Source organism: Wasmannia auropunctata, unplaced genomic scaffold, assembly GCF_000956235.1.
Source record: "Wasmannia auropunctata unplaced genomic scaffold, wasmannia.A_1.0 LD336092.1, whole genome shotgun sequence".
Taxonomy (NCBI): domain Eukaryota; kingdom Metazoa; phylum Arthropoda; class Insecta; order Hymenoptera; family Formicidae; genus Wasmannia; species Wasmannia auropunctata.
The window spans coordinates 1,062,316-1,079,032 of record NW_012026798.1 but is presented as its reverse complement, the minus strand read 5'-3'; the positions used below and the strand labels follow the sequence as shown (position 1 = coordinate 1,079,032).

The 16,717-nt window shown below is 37.1% G+C and overlaps 2 protein-coding genes across 14 annotated transcripts in view; one reads left to right on the top strand and one right to left on the bottom strand.

Annotated features, from left to right (window-relative positions):
- Positions 1 to 9,180, top strand: part of LOC105462852 (AMP deaminase 2) — a 30,582-nt gene extending 21,402 nt beyond the window's left edge. For 10 of the 13 annotated variants that reach the window (XM_011709708.1, XM_011709709.1, XM_011709710.1 and 7 more), the window contains exons 4-14: positions 3,067 to 3,220; positions 4,006 to 4,192; positions 4,620 to 4,718; positions 4,931 to 5,280; positions 5,713 to 5,910; positions 6,001 to 6,296; positions 6,370 to 6,496; positions 6,593 to 6,756; positions 6,839 to 7,133; positions 7,354 to 7,464; positions 7,660 to 9,180. In XM_011709708.1, coding sequence (XP_011708010.1) covers positions 3,067 to 3,220; positions 4,006 to 4,192; positions 4,620 to 4,718; positions 4,931 to 5,280; positions 5,713 to 5,910; positions 6,001 to 6,296; positions 6,370 to 6,496; positions 6,593 to 6,756; positions 6,839 to 7,133; positions 7,354 to 7,464; positions 7,660 to 7,830 — 2,152 coding nt within the window. In that variant the 3' untranslated portion in view covers positions 7,831 to 9,180. Of the gene's footprint in view, positions 1 to 1,194; positions 1,732 to 3,066; positions 3,221 to 4,005; positions 4,193 to 4,619; positions 4,719 to 4,930; positions 5,281 to 5,712; positions 5,911 to 6,000; positions 6,297 to 6,369; positions 6,497 to 6,592; positions 6,757 to 6,838; positions 7,134 to 7,353; positions 7,465 to 7,659 lie in introns of all 13 variants that reach the window. The other 3 variants (XM_011709721.1, XM_011709711.1, XM_011709720.1) reach the window with 3 other exon arrangements.
- A 418-nt stretch (positions 9,181 to 9,598) lies between these two features.
- LOC105462850 (UDP-xylose and UDP-N-acetylglucosamine transporter) lies at positions 9,599 to 11,917 on the bottom strand. Its single transcript, XM_011709707.1, has 5 exons — positions 11,512 to 11,917; positions 10,982 to 11,198; positions 10,585 to 10,899; positions 10,336 to 10,487; positions 9,599 to 9,887 (listed from the first exon to the last, which is right to left on the bottom strand). Exons 1-5 carry the CDS (start codon positions 11,586 to 11,588, stop codon positions 9,641 to 9,643), a joined length of 1,008 nt encoding a protein of 335 aa, XP_011708009.1. The 5' UTR covers positions 11,589 to 11,917; the 3' UTR covers positions 9,599 to 9,640.
- Positions 11,918 to 16,717: the final 4,800 nt, after the last annotated feature.

The window sequence follows — 16,717 nt, the reverse complement described above, 5'->3', positions numbered from 1 at the left end:
CGTTTAAACGTGACATAATCGGGAGACTGCAGCGGCACTAATCCTTACACCAACCGCGCGCACCGTGGACGAGAGATCGTCCGATGTTGGCGAGTGAGTCAATTGAAGCGAGGGACGCATCTCGCTTGCGCCCGAACGCCGCGTCAACAGCGCCGATGACGCAGAAACGTGCAATACGCGATTCGAGGCTCCACCGAGAATTCGATTCAAATTCGCGACTTTAACCGCCTTTCGACAAGCAAAATTTATCAAATTAACCCGCCGATCTCTCCGCTTTCTTTGCATGCCACCCTTATTATAATTTACGTGTCGCGAATTCAAATCTCGCGGAAAAGTATCAGATCAGAGATTATAGGCAAATGATGAAAAGGGATTCTAGCAAGAAGAAAGTTTAAAGAATCTTGGACGATATGAATAAGTATCTTGAAACTTTAAAGAGGTATTTATTCGAATGCGTCGTGCGCCATGAATTGATAACATCTGCTACTTTGGCATTTTCTTGCCACGAACTTTTTAGCCGCGGCGTTTAGCGAGATTTATTACACCGGGCAGGTACATACAAAGGTGTGATAAACGCGTTTTACCGCAGCATCGTATAGCACACTGCTGTTACACCGTGAAATTTGGTTACTCTTTCATCACGTCCCACAAGCTATTTGTCAACTGATTGTAAGTTAGATAGGATATAAAAAAAATGGAAAAACAGTGTGACAAAGAGTATGAACGAAATAGCAGTAATGTATGTGCGTGCAGCGATCGAAACATTATATTTATCTGAAAGAAATGATGTTCAAGATCCATCTGTTTCTTCATACACGTGAATTAACTTCATCTGCGTATCGGATAAATTCCATATTGTTTTCCATTTGTTCCCCTGCAATTTTAATTTGATATTTTTTCGCTTCTCTGTGACTCTCGCCGCGCGTATTCTGATTGTCAACGCGCGGAAATATTTTTCGCGAAACGCACGTACATAATTTCCCGCGATGAAATGGTGATTCTCGGACGGCTCAGCGATATGAAGTCGGAACGATTGGTGTGTCGGTCTACAATGAGGATTTTAAGCCCTAAGCAGTAAGAAATAGGCCAATCATAGTCAAATATGAGGGGAATAATCGATCGTAATTGGTCAATATCTTACGGTGTAAGACTTAAAATCCTTATTGTGAACCGACACTTACATTCGTTTGACAGAGCGCAGCGGGGCGGTGAGATATATGCATGAGATTGGTGGAAGAAATCGGGAAAGGACCGCGCGGCTGCCATGCGCCCTGTCAGCAGCTACCGTAAGGAGAACTTATCGGGTGTTCCGGCCGACTAATCATGAAAGATCGCGGAGATTTCCGCCCGGGTTACCGAAGATCGGGCGACGCGGCCGATCTGCGATTGTGATCGAGGAACGCCGTCAGGCCGAAGAAACGAACGCGATCCGCGGCGATCGCCGCTCGGGACTGCTACGAGTGGAAGCCCATCGAATCCCCCCGGCGGCGGCGATGGGATCCCATGTATCGCGCCCGTGAAAACTCGCCGGGGCGAGTGTCAGATGAGCGTGGGGCGAAAAGCGCGGCACGAATCTGCTGCGTCGCGTCGCACTCGACTCGCGCTTCCGCACCGCGAATCATTCCGCGCGTCACAGCGATCGATCTCCAGCACGTGGTATCGCTCGCGTAACATGTTCGCCGACGCGAACGAGTCGAAACGTTGGACGAGGGATAATAGGATTCTCCTGAGGTAATTCGTGCCTTGATATTGTTGAGAACAAGACGGCTTATTTCTTATAGATTCCTGTAAACGTGTAGATCGAACATGCAATTTTGTTGCTAACTTTTGGATTATCGATTATCGATTCGATATCTGTTGTTTTTATTTGTTCAATATACGCTGTAAATTATTAATAAATTATTATATTATGCCTTCAATGCCACATTATCTGGGGGGCAAACGTGCGATTTAATATAGTGCTAATGAATTTAAATACTGTAATTAAAAGTATAGGTTATTGAATTATTAATTTTGATAATTATTTTGAGATATCAATACAACATTAATATATTAATTTTTAATAATATAGTAATGTTACAATATTAGTATAACATTTATAGTTAATATATTTTATAGTTTTTATATTAATTTTTACATATTAATTTTTTAACGTGGTACTTTTTGTGTCCGACTTAAAAGATATTTAAAATTACCTTGAAAATAATTATCTTCTTATTTCGTGCTATTTTGCAAACCATTTTAATATTTCTCGTCAGTGATATATTATTTTTAATGCGTAACAGTCTCGTCCTGATAATATTATTAGAATTATGGACATAAGGAAATAAAAAAAGGAAATAAAACTGCGAGATATATGGAGAGGCATTAATGGAACATCTCATGCGTGATGCCTTAATTATAAAAGAGCGGTTATCTCACGGAGCTTTTAATTTGCTTGCATGCTTACATATGAAAAAAAGAATATCGCCTCGATATTCACTGATAACCCTCGGGTCAAAAGTCCAGTGAAGTATCTATCGCGACTTCGTCGAATTTAACTCTCTTGCGATTGAAGACTCTCGATCACGAAAGTGTATTTCATTTGTCTCTGTTGCAACCTGTGAATTAACTCCGCCATAAATTCTCCCCTATATCGACATTTTTGTACAAGATAATTTTAGATACCGTTCTGCACGGGGCAACATTTAATATACATGTGTATAACGATATGAAAGAAAATTTCTCGCTTCGTCTGAAGCGAAACGAAAATGAGGTAGAATGTTGAAGCCTTTGAACAAATATAGATATTACATTTTACTAGATTTGTTCAATTTTTATATTAATAAATTTTTTTAAATGTCAATTTTAATTACAGAGACATTTAATATTAAAAATTAAAAGGTTGCGATAAATTATTTTAATAAAAATCTTCGTCACGGATTTAAAGAAAAAATTTGCTTTCAATATTTCGCAGAAAAATTGCGAATCATCTTGTATGAAGGTATACTTCATTGCAAAATTTTATTTTACGTTGAAAGAAATAGATTTCTCGAAGAGTCAACGATCCCTTTTTCTATTTAACAGAGCTGCAAAGGATCTTGAGGAACGTCGCAGTCATTACGAGCCGTCGCTGCATACAGGCGTTCCCGATGACATCGATCATAGCTTTAAAATCGAAGAAAATGATTTCGTGCCTCATTTTCAACGAGTCTCCGTATCCGGCGAGGACACTTCCGGAGTGAGTCTCATTCTCAGACTGTTAATTTTAGACTTATATTTGGTTTTTTAATAAACACTTTATGATTCTCATGACTATTTTTCCGAACAATTGTATTTATTATTATTTACTGAATAACGCGATAATTTGGAAATTATTTACGAGTATCTTTATCACGGTTATAATTTGTTGAATATATAATGATTAGATAAAAATTAAGATTGATAATTGATTGATTGATAAAATTTACAAATGATAAAAATTCACAAAAAGTTGATCTTCTATAAGATATTTTTCGAGAAATAATGGTTATAAGGTACCTATTATCAAATAATCGACATGGGCTCGATATAGTTGAGATGTAACTTTGTGGTTTCGTTATTATACATTATATGTCCCTAGAGATTTTGTGTGAAATGGAAACCTTGGGACTGCGGATTTACGCGTGAAACCCTTGGTCATCTTTATCCGTTCTCTCTTCATCCTATGTCCACACTAATTTAAATGATGCCTTTAATCTATATTAATTTTGTCGCTATATTAATATTAATATATGAAATATATCAAAATTATTTTGAGCATAAATATTTTATTAAATTTTAAATCAAACTGAATATATGTATTTTACGTTATTTTATTACATAATAAAGATTTTTATGTCATAATGAATAACGAATATTTTACAATTAACAGGAAAATGATTAAAATATGATTGATAATTTGTAAAATTATTTCGTTGCTGCGTCTCTTATTCTGTCTGATTTATATGTCATTGCGTTTTATCTTTAAAAATTAATTACACGTAGGTACCTCTGGAAGATCTTCAAAGGGCCTCTAAGATGTTGGTGCAGGCGTTGGCGATACGCGAAAAATACATGAACAACTCCAAGCAGAGCTTCCCCACTATTCCCTCTAGATTCTTGCGCAGTATCGATAAACGGCCGCTCACCACGGACGATGAAGTTCACCACGACGATCGCAAGGCCATCAAAGGTAGCTATCGTTTGATTGAGAAGGCGGCTCGAATCTCAAAGTCATATGTTGGAAATCCAATCCGTACCTACCAATTCCATACCTCTACCGTGCATTTCCCGTTGGACGACCCTCCCTCGTGATGTTGTGTATCAAGGAAACGTGATTGTAATCTCATAAAACATTCCAGCGCAATTAACATTAACGTTTAACGCTTCAAGCGCCGAACGGCAATAACAACATCGAGCTATACCGTGCGTGTGTGTTGTGTAATTTTTTTTCCTTTTCTTTTTCGTCGAGCCCAGCGATGCGCGTCTAATCATCGCGGCTCCTCATCGCGGCGGAGCTTCGTACAAAGCACTGCAGCTTTAGTATGCCAAACACCACACATTTTTATGCGTTAATGAAGAATATATACGATGCCAGTTTTATTACATATTTCCTAAAGGGAATGAGCTGCTGGATATTGCGAATGAAATCGAAGACACTCAATCCGAAACGGACATCGACGCGCTGATCAAAAACATCAGTCGGACAGGTCTTCCTAGTACCTATTAATATCCTTACCTTAAATATCCTGTTGCACGCTGTTTCGAATCACTGTAATAAGCTAGCTACTTTTTAATCCGTCGTAGAGTCTCTTTACGATACGCGCGAGATAATTTTATCTCGGCAATAAATCAAACAGCGCTGCGGCAAAAAAGCATTTGGCGTTAAACGACGCTCCTCTAACATGTGGCCTCGATCGATTATCGACAGATCACCCGGTACACGCGCCCGCCTCTCGGGGCGATCCGTGGGAATGCGAGTTTCCACCGACGAAGAACTACAAGATCGTACCGGTCAACGGCGTGTTCAACCTGTTCGCGAGTGACGAGGACCTGGCCAACGGCAAGCCGCTCCCGTATTCGTATCCGGACCTGGCGACCTTCGTCCGGGACATGAACCTCCTCTGCGTCATGATCGCCGACGGACCCTTGAAATCCTTCTGCTACCGAAGACTGAGTTACCTCTCCTCCAAGTATCAGCTGCACGTGCTGCTAAACGAGCTCAGGGAGCTGGCGAGTCAGAAGGCCGTGCCGCACAGGGACTTCTACAACATCAGAAAGGTCGGTGCGCAAACAATTCGATATTCGCAAGTGTATCGCGATTATAATTTGTAAAATCAATACTTAAAATTAGAAACGGGATAATGCAATTTCAAAGCAGAAAATTAAAGAAGACTCTAGAGTTTATATATATGTACATATAAATATATATACACGGAGAGAATTTTTTTTTAAATTTACCCTGTAAATCATATTAATTGTGAGACAATATAGTATTTAGGCAAATTTTACTGTGCTCTTCGATCTAAATTTTACTGTATTTTACTACTGTCAAGTTTATTGTAGTGCACAGTAAAATTTTCCTAAATACTATATTGTCCCACAATTAACATGATTTGCAAGGTAAATTAAACAAAAATTCTCTCCATGTAGAGTTTGAGTTTTTTTATTTTTTAATTTCAATTGAATTGCGCAATGATCGATTTCACACAGGTCGACACTCACATACACGCGGCTTCATGCATGAATCAAAAGCACCTGCTTAGATTCATCAAGAAAACGTTGAAGAATCACGCCGACGAAGTGGTCACTTGTTCCAAAACCGGCGAGACCATGACACTCCGCGAAGTCTTTCAGTCCATGAATCTGACGACCTACGATCTGAGCGTCGACATGCTGGACGTGCATGCAGTAAGTATATATCTTATCTTTCCGCTTGCATCAAGATATCGAGGATGTCTCGGAAAAGTATTACGCGTCACTTTTCTTTTTTTTCCGCAGGACAGGAACACGTTCCACAGATTCGACAAGTTCAACGCGAAGTACAATCCCATCGGCGAGAGCCGCCTGCGTGAAGTTTTCCTCAAGACCGACAACTTTCTGAACGGCACGTATTTCGCGCGGATAATCAAGGAGGTCGCGAGCGATCTTGAGGAGTCCAAGTATCAGAACGCGGAGCTGCGTCTTTCGATCTATGGCAAGAGTCCAGAGGAGTGGGACAAGTTGGCTAAGTGGGCGATCCAGAGCGACGTCTATTCGGATAACGTGCGCTGGCTCATACAGATTCCTAGATTATAGTAAGTCCGTCGTACGATACGCGCGACACTTAAGGCTCAACGGATCTCTCAACGCTCACATTTCACGTTACAGCGATATCTTTAAGCTGAACAAGCTCATGACGAACTTCCAGGAGATTATCAACAACATCTTCCTGCCGCTCTTTGAAGTAACCAACGATCCCAATTCTCATCCGGAGCTGCATAAATTTCTTCAATACGTACGTTTCAATGCGTTCTCTATTTCTAAATCCGTTTTTGTTACCGTTCTCGTACTTTTCTAAATGCTTTACGTTCGCCATGTTATCGCCACACAGGTAATAGGTTTCGATTCCGTGGACGATGAAAGTAAGCCGGAAAATCCTCTCTTCGATAAAGACGTTTGCCCACCCGCAGAATGGGACGACATAGAGAACCCGCCGTACGGATATTACCAGTACTACACTTACGCGAATATGACGGTCCTCAATCACTTTAGAGCGTATGTCGATTATCAAGTTTTTTCTTCATTTTACTCCAAGCCTGATTATCTCACTCTATTCCGGACGTGAAATCTCTTACAGGGAACAAGGCTTCAATACATTTGTCCTGAGACCTCACTGCGGCGAAGCGGGACCAGTTCAACATCTCGTGTGCGGCTACATGATGGCGGAGAACATTTCGCACGGCCTATTACTCCGAAAAGTTCCCGTTCTGCAGTACCTGTACTACCTGGCGCAAATCGGCATCGCTATGTCGCCGCTGAGTAACAATTCGCTTTTCCTCAACTATCACCGTAACCCGCTTCCAGAATACCTTGCTAGAGGACTGTGTATAAGCTTGTCCACGGACGATCCTCTCCAGTTTCATTTTACCAAGGTAAATGAGAAATCACTATTACGTATTATAAACAGAGTATAATAATACATCTATCTTATAAGATTCGCTAATGTAAAAAAAATAATTCTAATTATATCTGTAAAAAAGTATCTCTAATTATATCTATAATAATTATATATCCGTGTATTTAGTATATCTCATGGTTCACGCGCGCGCCATAATGTTGATCTAATATTCTAGTGTAATGTGTTCATTATAGGAACCCCTAATGGAAGAATATAGTATTGCTGCGCAAGTGTGGAAACTCAGTTCGTGCGACATGTGCGAGCTAGCACGCAATTCCGTACTCATGAGCGGCTTTCCGCATAAGGTAATTATATCTGCTCTCCAATCTTCTGTGTACGTAAAGAGCAATTATAACAGGTCTAATAAAGATATCTTCCAAGAGACTAATGTCTCTTCTGAATAAACTCACCTTATTACAGCGATAACGCGTCTCTCCCGATTCTCGCTTGACGCGTGAACGCTCGATGCATGGAATGCGACTCAATCGTTTATTTTACAGAGTAAGCAGTACTGGCTGGGACCTAATTATACGAAGGAGGGGGTCGCTGGTAACGATATCACTCGGACCAACGTACCGGACATACGAGTGGCCTATCGATACGAAACCTTGGTTGACGAACTGTCTAATATCTTCAAGGTCGTGGAGAAACCTGAGTCACTTCCGTTTTAATAACCAATTATTATTTGGATTTTAATCAAACCGATGGGAAAATGATTATCGTGAAATAATGTTCAACTCAACGATCGACGAATTATGATTATTCGTATGATTTATTCTTGTGATTTCTGATTTTTTTATGTTGACTACAGAATGTTTTTTTTTTTCGAACATTCGCGAATTCACAAGCAAAAAAAAATTTTTTTAAAAATATAATTACAATTGCTCCTTTTCCTCTTGACACGTCAAGAGTATAACTCGAGGATAAAACTTTAACAACATCGATCGAATTCATATATTTTAGATAAAGTACAATATCAAGTGATCTAAAAACATGTATCTTATATATCACAGACTTTTCAACGTGAAAATGCACTTGAGATAGTAATATGTAATCGCGTGACTAACGGAATGCGAGACTACCGTGATTATAAATAGATAAAGGGCCAATGTAATATTTCGCCATTACAATCCTTTACTAAATTATGGAATCAGTATCTGAATTGATTCCACAATTTATTATAAAAATCCATAATCGTTGCTTAGACAAATTATGAACTTTACATGTGTATCGTTCATCTTTCATCCTTTTTTTACGACTACAATCGCAAGAGTAAATCAATCAGAAATTATACATATACGTTGACCAATTTAATAATAGCTGTTAGAAGATATTTCTTCTATCGTTGCAACGTTCATAATAACACATTAGGCGTACGTAATTGTAATACAAAGTACTAGGCTAGAAAAACGAATATTACGTTCATTTACCTTGACGTTAAGCTCGTGATAAAGTAAATCCGTTTTATCATATCTCGGCTGTGTACGGCGACAGCGGTACCTCTTTCTTGGATTTTAGCTTTATTTTCTTACATTTTTGTACATTTATATCGTAATCGTGTATGACGTTTAATTGTTTCGACGAGCAATTCATACAGCTGGCTCGTATGCGGATAGTTAACTCGTGCCATTGTACACCCTTCTCTCCATACAGGTAGATAGTGTAAATAGGCGATTAATTTAATTAGATTGTAACTAAGGTATTTTACGAGCTATAAACATGCGTGCCAAGGTATCATGCAACGATATACCTAAACATGTCTCTTATTATTTTAGCTTTGTGGCTCTTTTATGATTTTTTGCGTCTGCCATTTTCCGAGAGACCTTTCCGAACAACGAGCCGAAGTGGATTCAAATTAAGCGATATACGATCATCTATAAACACTCGAAAACACTGTGCCCTAAATACCGAATTTAAATTAAATTGTTGCTAGATAGAAAGATATATATTTATTGTAAAAAAAAAATATATATATATATACTATAAATAAACGGAAATATACTTGCATCGTTAAAACCGAATTTGCGAAATTATTGATCGAACCAACGAGACAGCCCAATTTATATGCAAGCATTAACAAAACTAATCCATCAAGTACATACACAGTAATCGAAAGAGAGAATATTTCTTTTTTATCCATTAATTCAATTATGAAAATATTATTGAGGTAGAGAGATTACATTTTTAAATTCACTATCATTCGCTATTATTACATTTTTAAATTCACTATCATTCGCTATTATTACATTTTTAAATTCGTTATTATTTTACAGAAGCATATAAATTTATATAAAAACAACGGATGGACATTGAAAATTTTCATGTCACATCTAATCGAGAATCTCTCTTACGCTGCTTTTTGTATGTATCGAAATAACGCAACTATACGCTAGAAAAATGTCTTGAACAATTCAGCAATTAAATAATAGTCAATAGAGATAAAAGATATGATTATTTATTAATCTTAAAATTAAAGTGTACCTATTCCGCTTTCTTCGTCTTAGATACTCGCTGTAAGCTTTGCATAATCTTTGGTATCACTTCCGTAAAGATAATTGTACCTAAGAAGACTAGCAGCGTACCAATCCAGTGATGTATCGTAAACGGATTCTTGAAGTAGAGTATAGAGAATAACAACGACAGGAACTTGCGCAGCGTTATTACCAGAGTGACTGTGAGTGAGCTGCACTCCGTGGTTAATACGAATACAGAGCTGATGCACATGTATCTGAAAGTTGACAGTTAAGGAGAATCTCTTGGGGGAGACGAGTGTCACTCGTCGGTTGCGTTGATATCGCGTGTACAGTGCAATAATTCACTGGGTCTACGAGCACCCGAGATTATCGGATCTCAACGACTAAACGGATCAATTTTTAACTTTATCGATAGCTTAAATTCGAATTATATGATAGTGAATTAGACGATATAGTGTTTTTATCTTTTTCTCCACGTGCCGAGACATCGCGACACAAAAGGCCTGTTCTTTATAGCTGAACTGCTGCACACTAGTTCACAGTTCATCTTTCTCTTTCTATATTGGAAGAAGAAAGATAAACTCTGAGCTAGCGCAGCCAGTTCAGCTATAGAGAACAGGCCTAAAGCCTAAGGACCCAGCGCGAATCATTGCACTGCACTGTACGTGGTATAATACAGCTCGATAATTTAGAAAAGGATACTGCGTCAGAATATTTCCAATTAAATATGCGACTAACGACGGTATATGTACACCGATCACAGGCAGCCTTAACGGCTCGGACGCGAGCGCGAAGTTCCAGTGATCGTAAATATTGGGCGCCAGCGTCAGGAAGAACGGCAGGGGTAACAGGTGCTGTAAAAGGGGAAAAAAAATGCATTTTATTATCGATCGAAACGATCGATATGATGATGACGACGTTGATATTTAACGCAGGAAAAAGATTACTTACCGTATAGAACAGGGCCTCCCGCGCGTTTTTACCGTACCGGCTGTACAGTACCTCCTGATAGATGCCCATTCTAGCGGAAACGAATAAAGCGACCGTGAGCAGGGATATGCCCAAGGCCCACCAGAAGAGGTCGTCCCACGGGGTCGTGGGTACCTGCACCACGTTCTTCTGCTGCAGGGACTTGATCTCCTTGCCGCTGACGATTGTGCAGAGCGCTATTCCCGTGGTGATCATGAATACTGACAAATACTTGCTGAACGGGTACTTCTTGTTTAAAATAATTATGCCCATAATCATGTTGGCTATAAGGGAGCCCTGAAACAGTACGACGTACAGTCCACTTGCAGCAAAGTCTTGCCATCGGAACGTACGAATCTATGTTGTCTCTGCTACTCACGGCTCTAAATATCATATGCAGCGGCATGGGAATATTAAAGTCGAAAGCATAATTGTTGCATACGTTGGCAATAAAGAACATTGTGACCAGAATAAAGTAATCCTTTACGCCTATGGTCGGCCTGACGGTGCCGCATTTGGACGTGAAGAGGAATCCCTCGAGGGCTATGAAGAGAAACTGCGAGAACGTGATGAGGTTCCCACTGCCGGGATCATCCCTGAAAACAGTTTTACCGTCAGTCTCCCACTTTTCATTTTTTTCGGAGCGAGTCATTACTTTAATCATAACGACGCATATCGCGCTGTAACGCTCGCTGTAATTTAATGTCTTCGAATTAAGCGTTACGAGCAACGGTTTCACCTTCAAACACCGCAACGAATTATTACATCCGAGAATACAGCCGAGAGAAATAAAAAGAGCGATAAAAGTGGAAGGCGAAGTTATGAAAATTCAACTGGACGGCGTACAGCGCGCGCGCCGTTATGCAACAAGGCAGACAGTGGCCTTGTCATCGACGATGGGTTACCCACTTGACCAGCAGTTCCAGGAACACGACGTTGGTGCAGCAGCCGAGGAAGACGCAGAACACCGCGAGAGTCGCCCGCATCGTGACGTCCGGCTCTGGATCCTTTTTCCTCTTCCTTCCTTGCGCCCACGTCGATCGATCTCGGGATCTCCGCGGGTAGGTCTAACCTACGAGTCGCGTGTGCGCCGTGTGTACGGTTCCCCAGCGCGCGTCACGCGATCCATTGGCACACTGCGCCCGCGGCGGCCCGGCGACACGGACGGCCCACGCCACACCGAGTTATCAGCGATGTAATAATGCGATGTATCGCGCGCGGTCGGATTACGCGCGCGTATCCACGTGCATATGTATATATATATCGGGGACCGCCTGTCCTGTCGCGATGCCTTTAAACGCCCGTCAGCTGGCGTCAGCTGCTCCAAATTTCGACGCGCTCCGAGCGGAGCATGCGCGTCGCGTCCAGGTATTTGGTGCATCTCTTTCCTCTCTCTTTTTCACTTCTTCTCTTCTCGTGGAGGATCTCATTCAGAATTGGCAAAATTCCATACTTTTTGAATGGAGTCCGTGCCAATGTAGTGAAAACCGGTTTTTATCGGTATTTTCCAGACAACTGCAGTGAGTCTTTTCTATTAAAAGCGATAAAATACGTAAAAATACATTAGCTTTGTGTGTGTTACAAGATGTTAAGGTGGTTTTATCGCTCAACGCCAACTCGATAGTGTAACGTTGTCACATAAACGTCACACATATCGCATATATACAGTCTATGCGAAATGTTTTTATTGAATTACGTTTGTTTTTATTGAATTATTAGTCATACGGAGGGACTAACTTTTGACTGGGACTTGCTCGATAAAACCACCTTAAATATAATAAACGTGAACTAGATTTAAATTGAATTAATAACAACATTTTTTAATGCTACTACTATTATAAATAAATCCAAGAAATTTTGCATCTAATATTGGCTCTCATGACTTTATGTTTAGTTGCATTTAATCTTAATCTTAAATTCTTTGTTAGTCACAATTTTTAGTCATTTATTTTATAGTTTGTGCAATTTATTCCAGTCCAGAATAAAGTCTGAGACGGTAAAAATCGGAATTTACCATAATGTTTACCATAATTTTACTATACCAAAGAATTTTTCCAGCCAATTCTGCGATCATTCGATATATCGAGTAGCCAATATTCAAATCAGCTATATCTAAAAATATAAAAAAATTTGATATTGGAATCTCTGGATTCTTTAGCTCCTTGATTACGAATTGAACGTTTTAAAAAATGTGTTTAAAAACAAAACAGTGCAAAAACAGTTCAAATCTTATAAAATCAAGAGAGAAAAGTGAGTTAAATTGTAAAAAAAAGTTAAATCCTTTAATATTATGTTATAATACATTTTTCAAATGTTCAATTCGTAATCAAAGAATCCAGAGATTCTGTTATCTTGTTAAAATATAAAATTAATTTTTAGTGTCCAAATTTAATTGATATGAATATATCGCGTATAGGAGCTGCAGTTTTTATAATCATTGGCATATCACAAAATTTTAATTAATTGATAATCGTTAAATATATATCATAAAATCCTTTTTAATTAGATAAAAATATGCGCATTGCTTTACGAAATAACAGAGAGCGCCGACAAATCGACTGGCTCAATTATATCAATCTCAACAACATGAAGATAGATATTTTACATTCTGTAAGAAAAATTCGTGTAATCAAAAATTGCGAATACCTTTCCTCTAAATAGTCTAAAATCTTGAATCACTCGCTATCTAGAAAATTGCAGGTATTATAAAGGATTGACGTTGTAGTCTAAACGATAATATTTTGTAGCCAAACGCGAGAGATTGGCAGTTTTGCGCAAAAGACAAGACAAAAAAATTATTATTCCTAGATCAATAAGTCAAGAGCTAGTTAATGCCATAATGAATAGCGGACGCGATAAACGGAAGAGGTCCGAGGGCACATTTCGAAATTTTACTTTGTTTATCGCATTCGATATATTACAGTATTCTTGTGTTGGCGAATTAAAAATAATAACAGTTCATGTATTCAAGGAGGATGAGCGTTTTCAATGTTGAGATTAACATTGACAGTAAAGATTGTTTAAATAATACATTTTTCATCGCTTCTTATTATTATTAATGCTATATATAGTGAATTAAAAAGACGTAATAACTTAGACAGTAATACATTTAGGAATTATTATGTAATTCTTATATTATAATTGGGAAGAATATTTCGTATAATCCTTTCATCATTTTTTTTAACATTTTTTAATAAAATAAAAATTGGCTTATTTAAAATGACTTTAGTCGTTAATGAAGAAATACAACGTTTAAAATATTTTAAAATCAATTTATAACTTACGAATAATTACAAATACGCGAAATACACGTCAATAGATGTGCATTATCTTTATTGCGCAGGCTATAAATTATTTATCGATTTCACTTGCAAACTTTTCAATATGTAACAGAGCAGGTCACTTACGCAATGAAAGTGACTTTGAATACTTTCAACGTTACCTTTTTAATCGCCGACATACATTTTTCTTCTGCAAAATCGATAGCGTCTGTGCATATTGCGAGACGGTCGTATATTCTTCAAACGACGGAAGTTCACTGAATTTTAAATGAGAAAAGATACACATATTAAGAACATACACATGCACATTGTTAACTGTTAAGAATGTCTAACAGTTTACAACTCGCATACTACAACATTTTTAAGGTATTCAAATATTTTCAAAGAATACTAGGCAACAACATTGTGAAAGAGCTCGTTTTCGATAACTAATATGTCTTTATAGAGTCTCGACTATACGCTCATCTCTTTGCGAATAATCTAAAGCTTCACTCGGATAGAAATTCGATTTAACGTTGCAACAGCGAAATGTTGCGATGTTAATTGCTTTGGCAAAAGATACATTTATCATTATCAGTCACTTATTATTATCAGGCACCGTGACTTCCACGAGAGAATTCGAGCTAAAATGCTTTCAAAAATCGCACTTCCAGTTTTAGATCTAAAGATAAAGTAGAGAAAATATATAAATATGATGTTTTTTTTTCGATCTTATGAGACCTCAAATTACGTGTTAGTTTACAGATTCTGATCAAATTTACATTTAAATTTGAATTCCGTAGATTTTTATTTAAATTTTAAATTAGTGATGTACTTATAATAAAGGAAACAATAAGGTTTTTTTTATCGAATATCTTTCCGTCTGATTAGTTTTGGAAGCAGCTGATGCTTAAGCGCCAGTCATTATCAATAATCATCTTGAAATAGCACACTTAGACATCTGGCTCATCCATCATGCGAATCTTTGCAACTCGCCCGAGGCTAAAAAATATTAAAAAAACCAATTTCATAGTATGCAAAAGTTAAAGATAGTTCAGAAATTAATGCGCGATTTGATGGCCAAAGGATTGACCAAAATTTTACCAACCTCATACTCGTGCATAAAATTTCAATATCTAATAGCCACTAGGTCAATAAAACATATAACTCGTTAATTTATTTGAACTTATTTTTAAGAGTTAACAGCAGTTTTTATGGTTTCAAACGAATTCAGATGCCACGTGTGCAAGTAATTATAAAATTCCAATCTGGCGTATATTTGAAAAATCCATACAATATATTTTCAACACAATTACTGCTCAAAACACTCTTCACTTGTTAGGCTCCGCTCATTAATTAGCTGTTCGGACAGTTTCGCAATAACATCGTACAACGGAGTCTTTATAATTAAATCATTGAAGACTTTGAAGATCAAAAGGACTCCTCATGCTCAATAATATTTTTATATAATTTTAGAATTGATTCATTGAGATTTTTTTCTACACCGATTAAATTATGTTGAGTAAATATTGCAAGATAGATTAATAATTATTTTATTGTAATTTTATAATATATGTATATGTATATATATATATATATATATATATATATAATTAAATTAAAATATAATAATTATTATTATTTATCTTGTAATATTTTAACATAATATAATCGGTATAAAGAAAATCTCAATAATTTCTAAAGTTATATAAGTTATACAGATATAAGATATAAGAATATTATTGAACACAGAGGAGTCTTTTTGATCTTTAAAGTACATCGGCGAATTAATTATAAAGACTCCGTTGTACGATGCCAAATCGAAACTATCCGAACACTGTAATTTCGAGTAACAAATTAATCTCATTAATATAATATGATTTCTTCAAGAATTGGATTACACGTATCGATAAACTCGCAGCGAGCAGTAGAAAGGAACAAAAAAGAACGATAAAAGAATATAAAAATAATTGATAAATTTTAATATGTATATATGTACTTATTATGTATTTTATCTGATTTTTGAATGAAATATAAATCATAGCGGAGAATGGAAAAATCAAAACATAAAAATAGAGAAAGTTTAAAGATTTTAAAGTGATTAACAAAATCTTCATTTTACATCAATAAATTATATTTTTTTAATTATTTATTTCCTTAAACATATACATTAATGTACATTTTTTCAAGAGGATGTGCTCGCTGATTAAAACTTTTCCAAGATGAAATTTCGATATTCTTCTTCAAGAATACCTTTGATATCCAATGAATACACGTGTCATTTGTTATTGCATTTATGACTTTTTTATGAGAATCATTCATTTTTTATCATTCTCGCTGTCATCGATTCGCAACATCGTGCAGAAATCTGAGAAATCTTACAACTTCATATTCGACCAATTATCGCAATTGTAGAGATATACACTAATGCAAATCACGACCTTCGCGAGAACGAGAAGAAGAATGAAAATGAAAAAATAGGAAAGGAGTGTGTAAATATAATGCGATACGTGAGAAGATGAAACGAAAAACAAAAGGAAGATAGATAAAGAGGAAAATTAAGTGGGGAAGAAATATCAATTTAGAACAAACCTCATTAGAGCGAGATATATTTTAAAATACTCATTAACGCACGAGTCGACATCACAATCGCTGTATTCAAAATTTGATGTAGTTTTTTAATATAAAGTAATCGCTTAAAAAATAATCAATAATCACGGTTATATGTATAACACAGTTCTAAATGTAACTAAATTGTGAAAGGAACAATAACAAAAAGAAGAAATAAAGATTTAAAAAATACAGCATGCTACTTCAAAAAATCACAGCTACTTAATAAAAGATAAAGTTTTGTT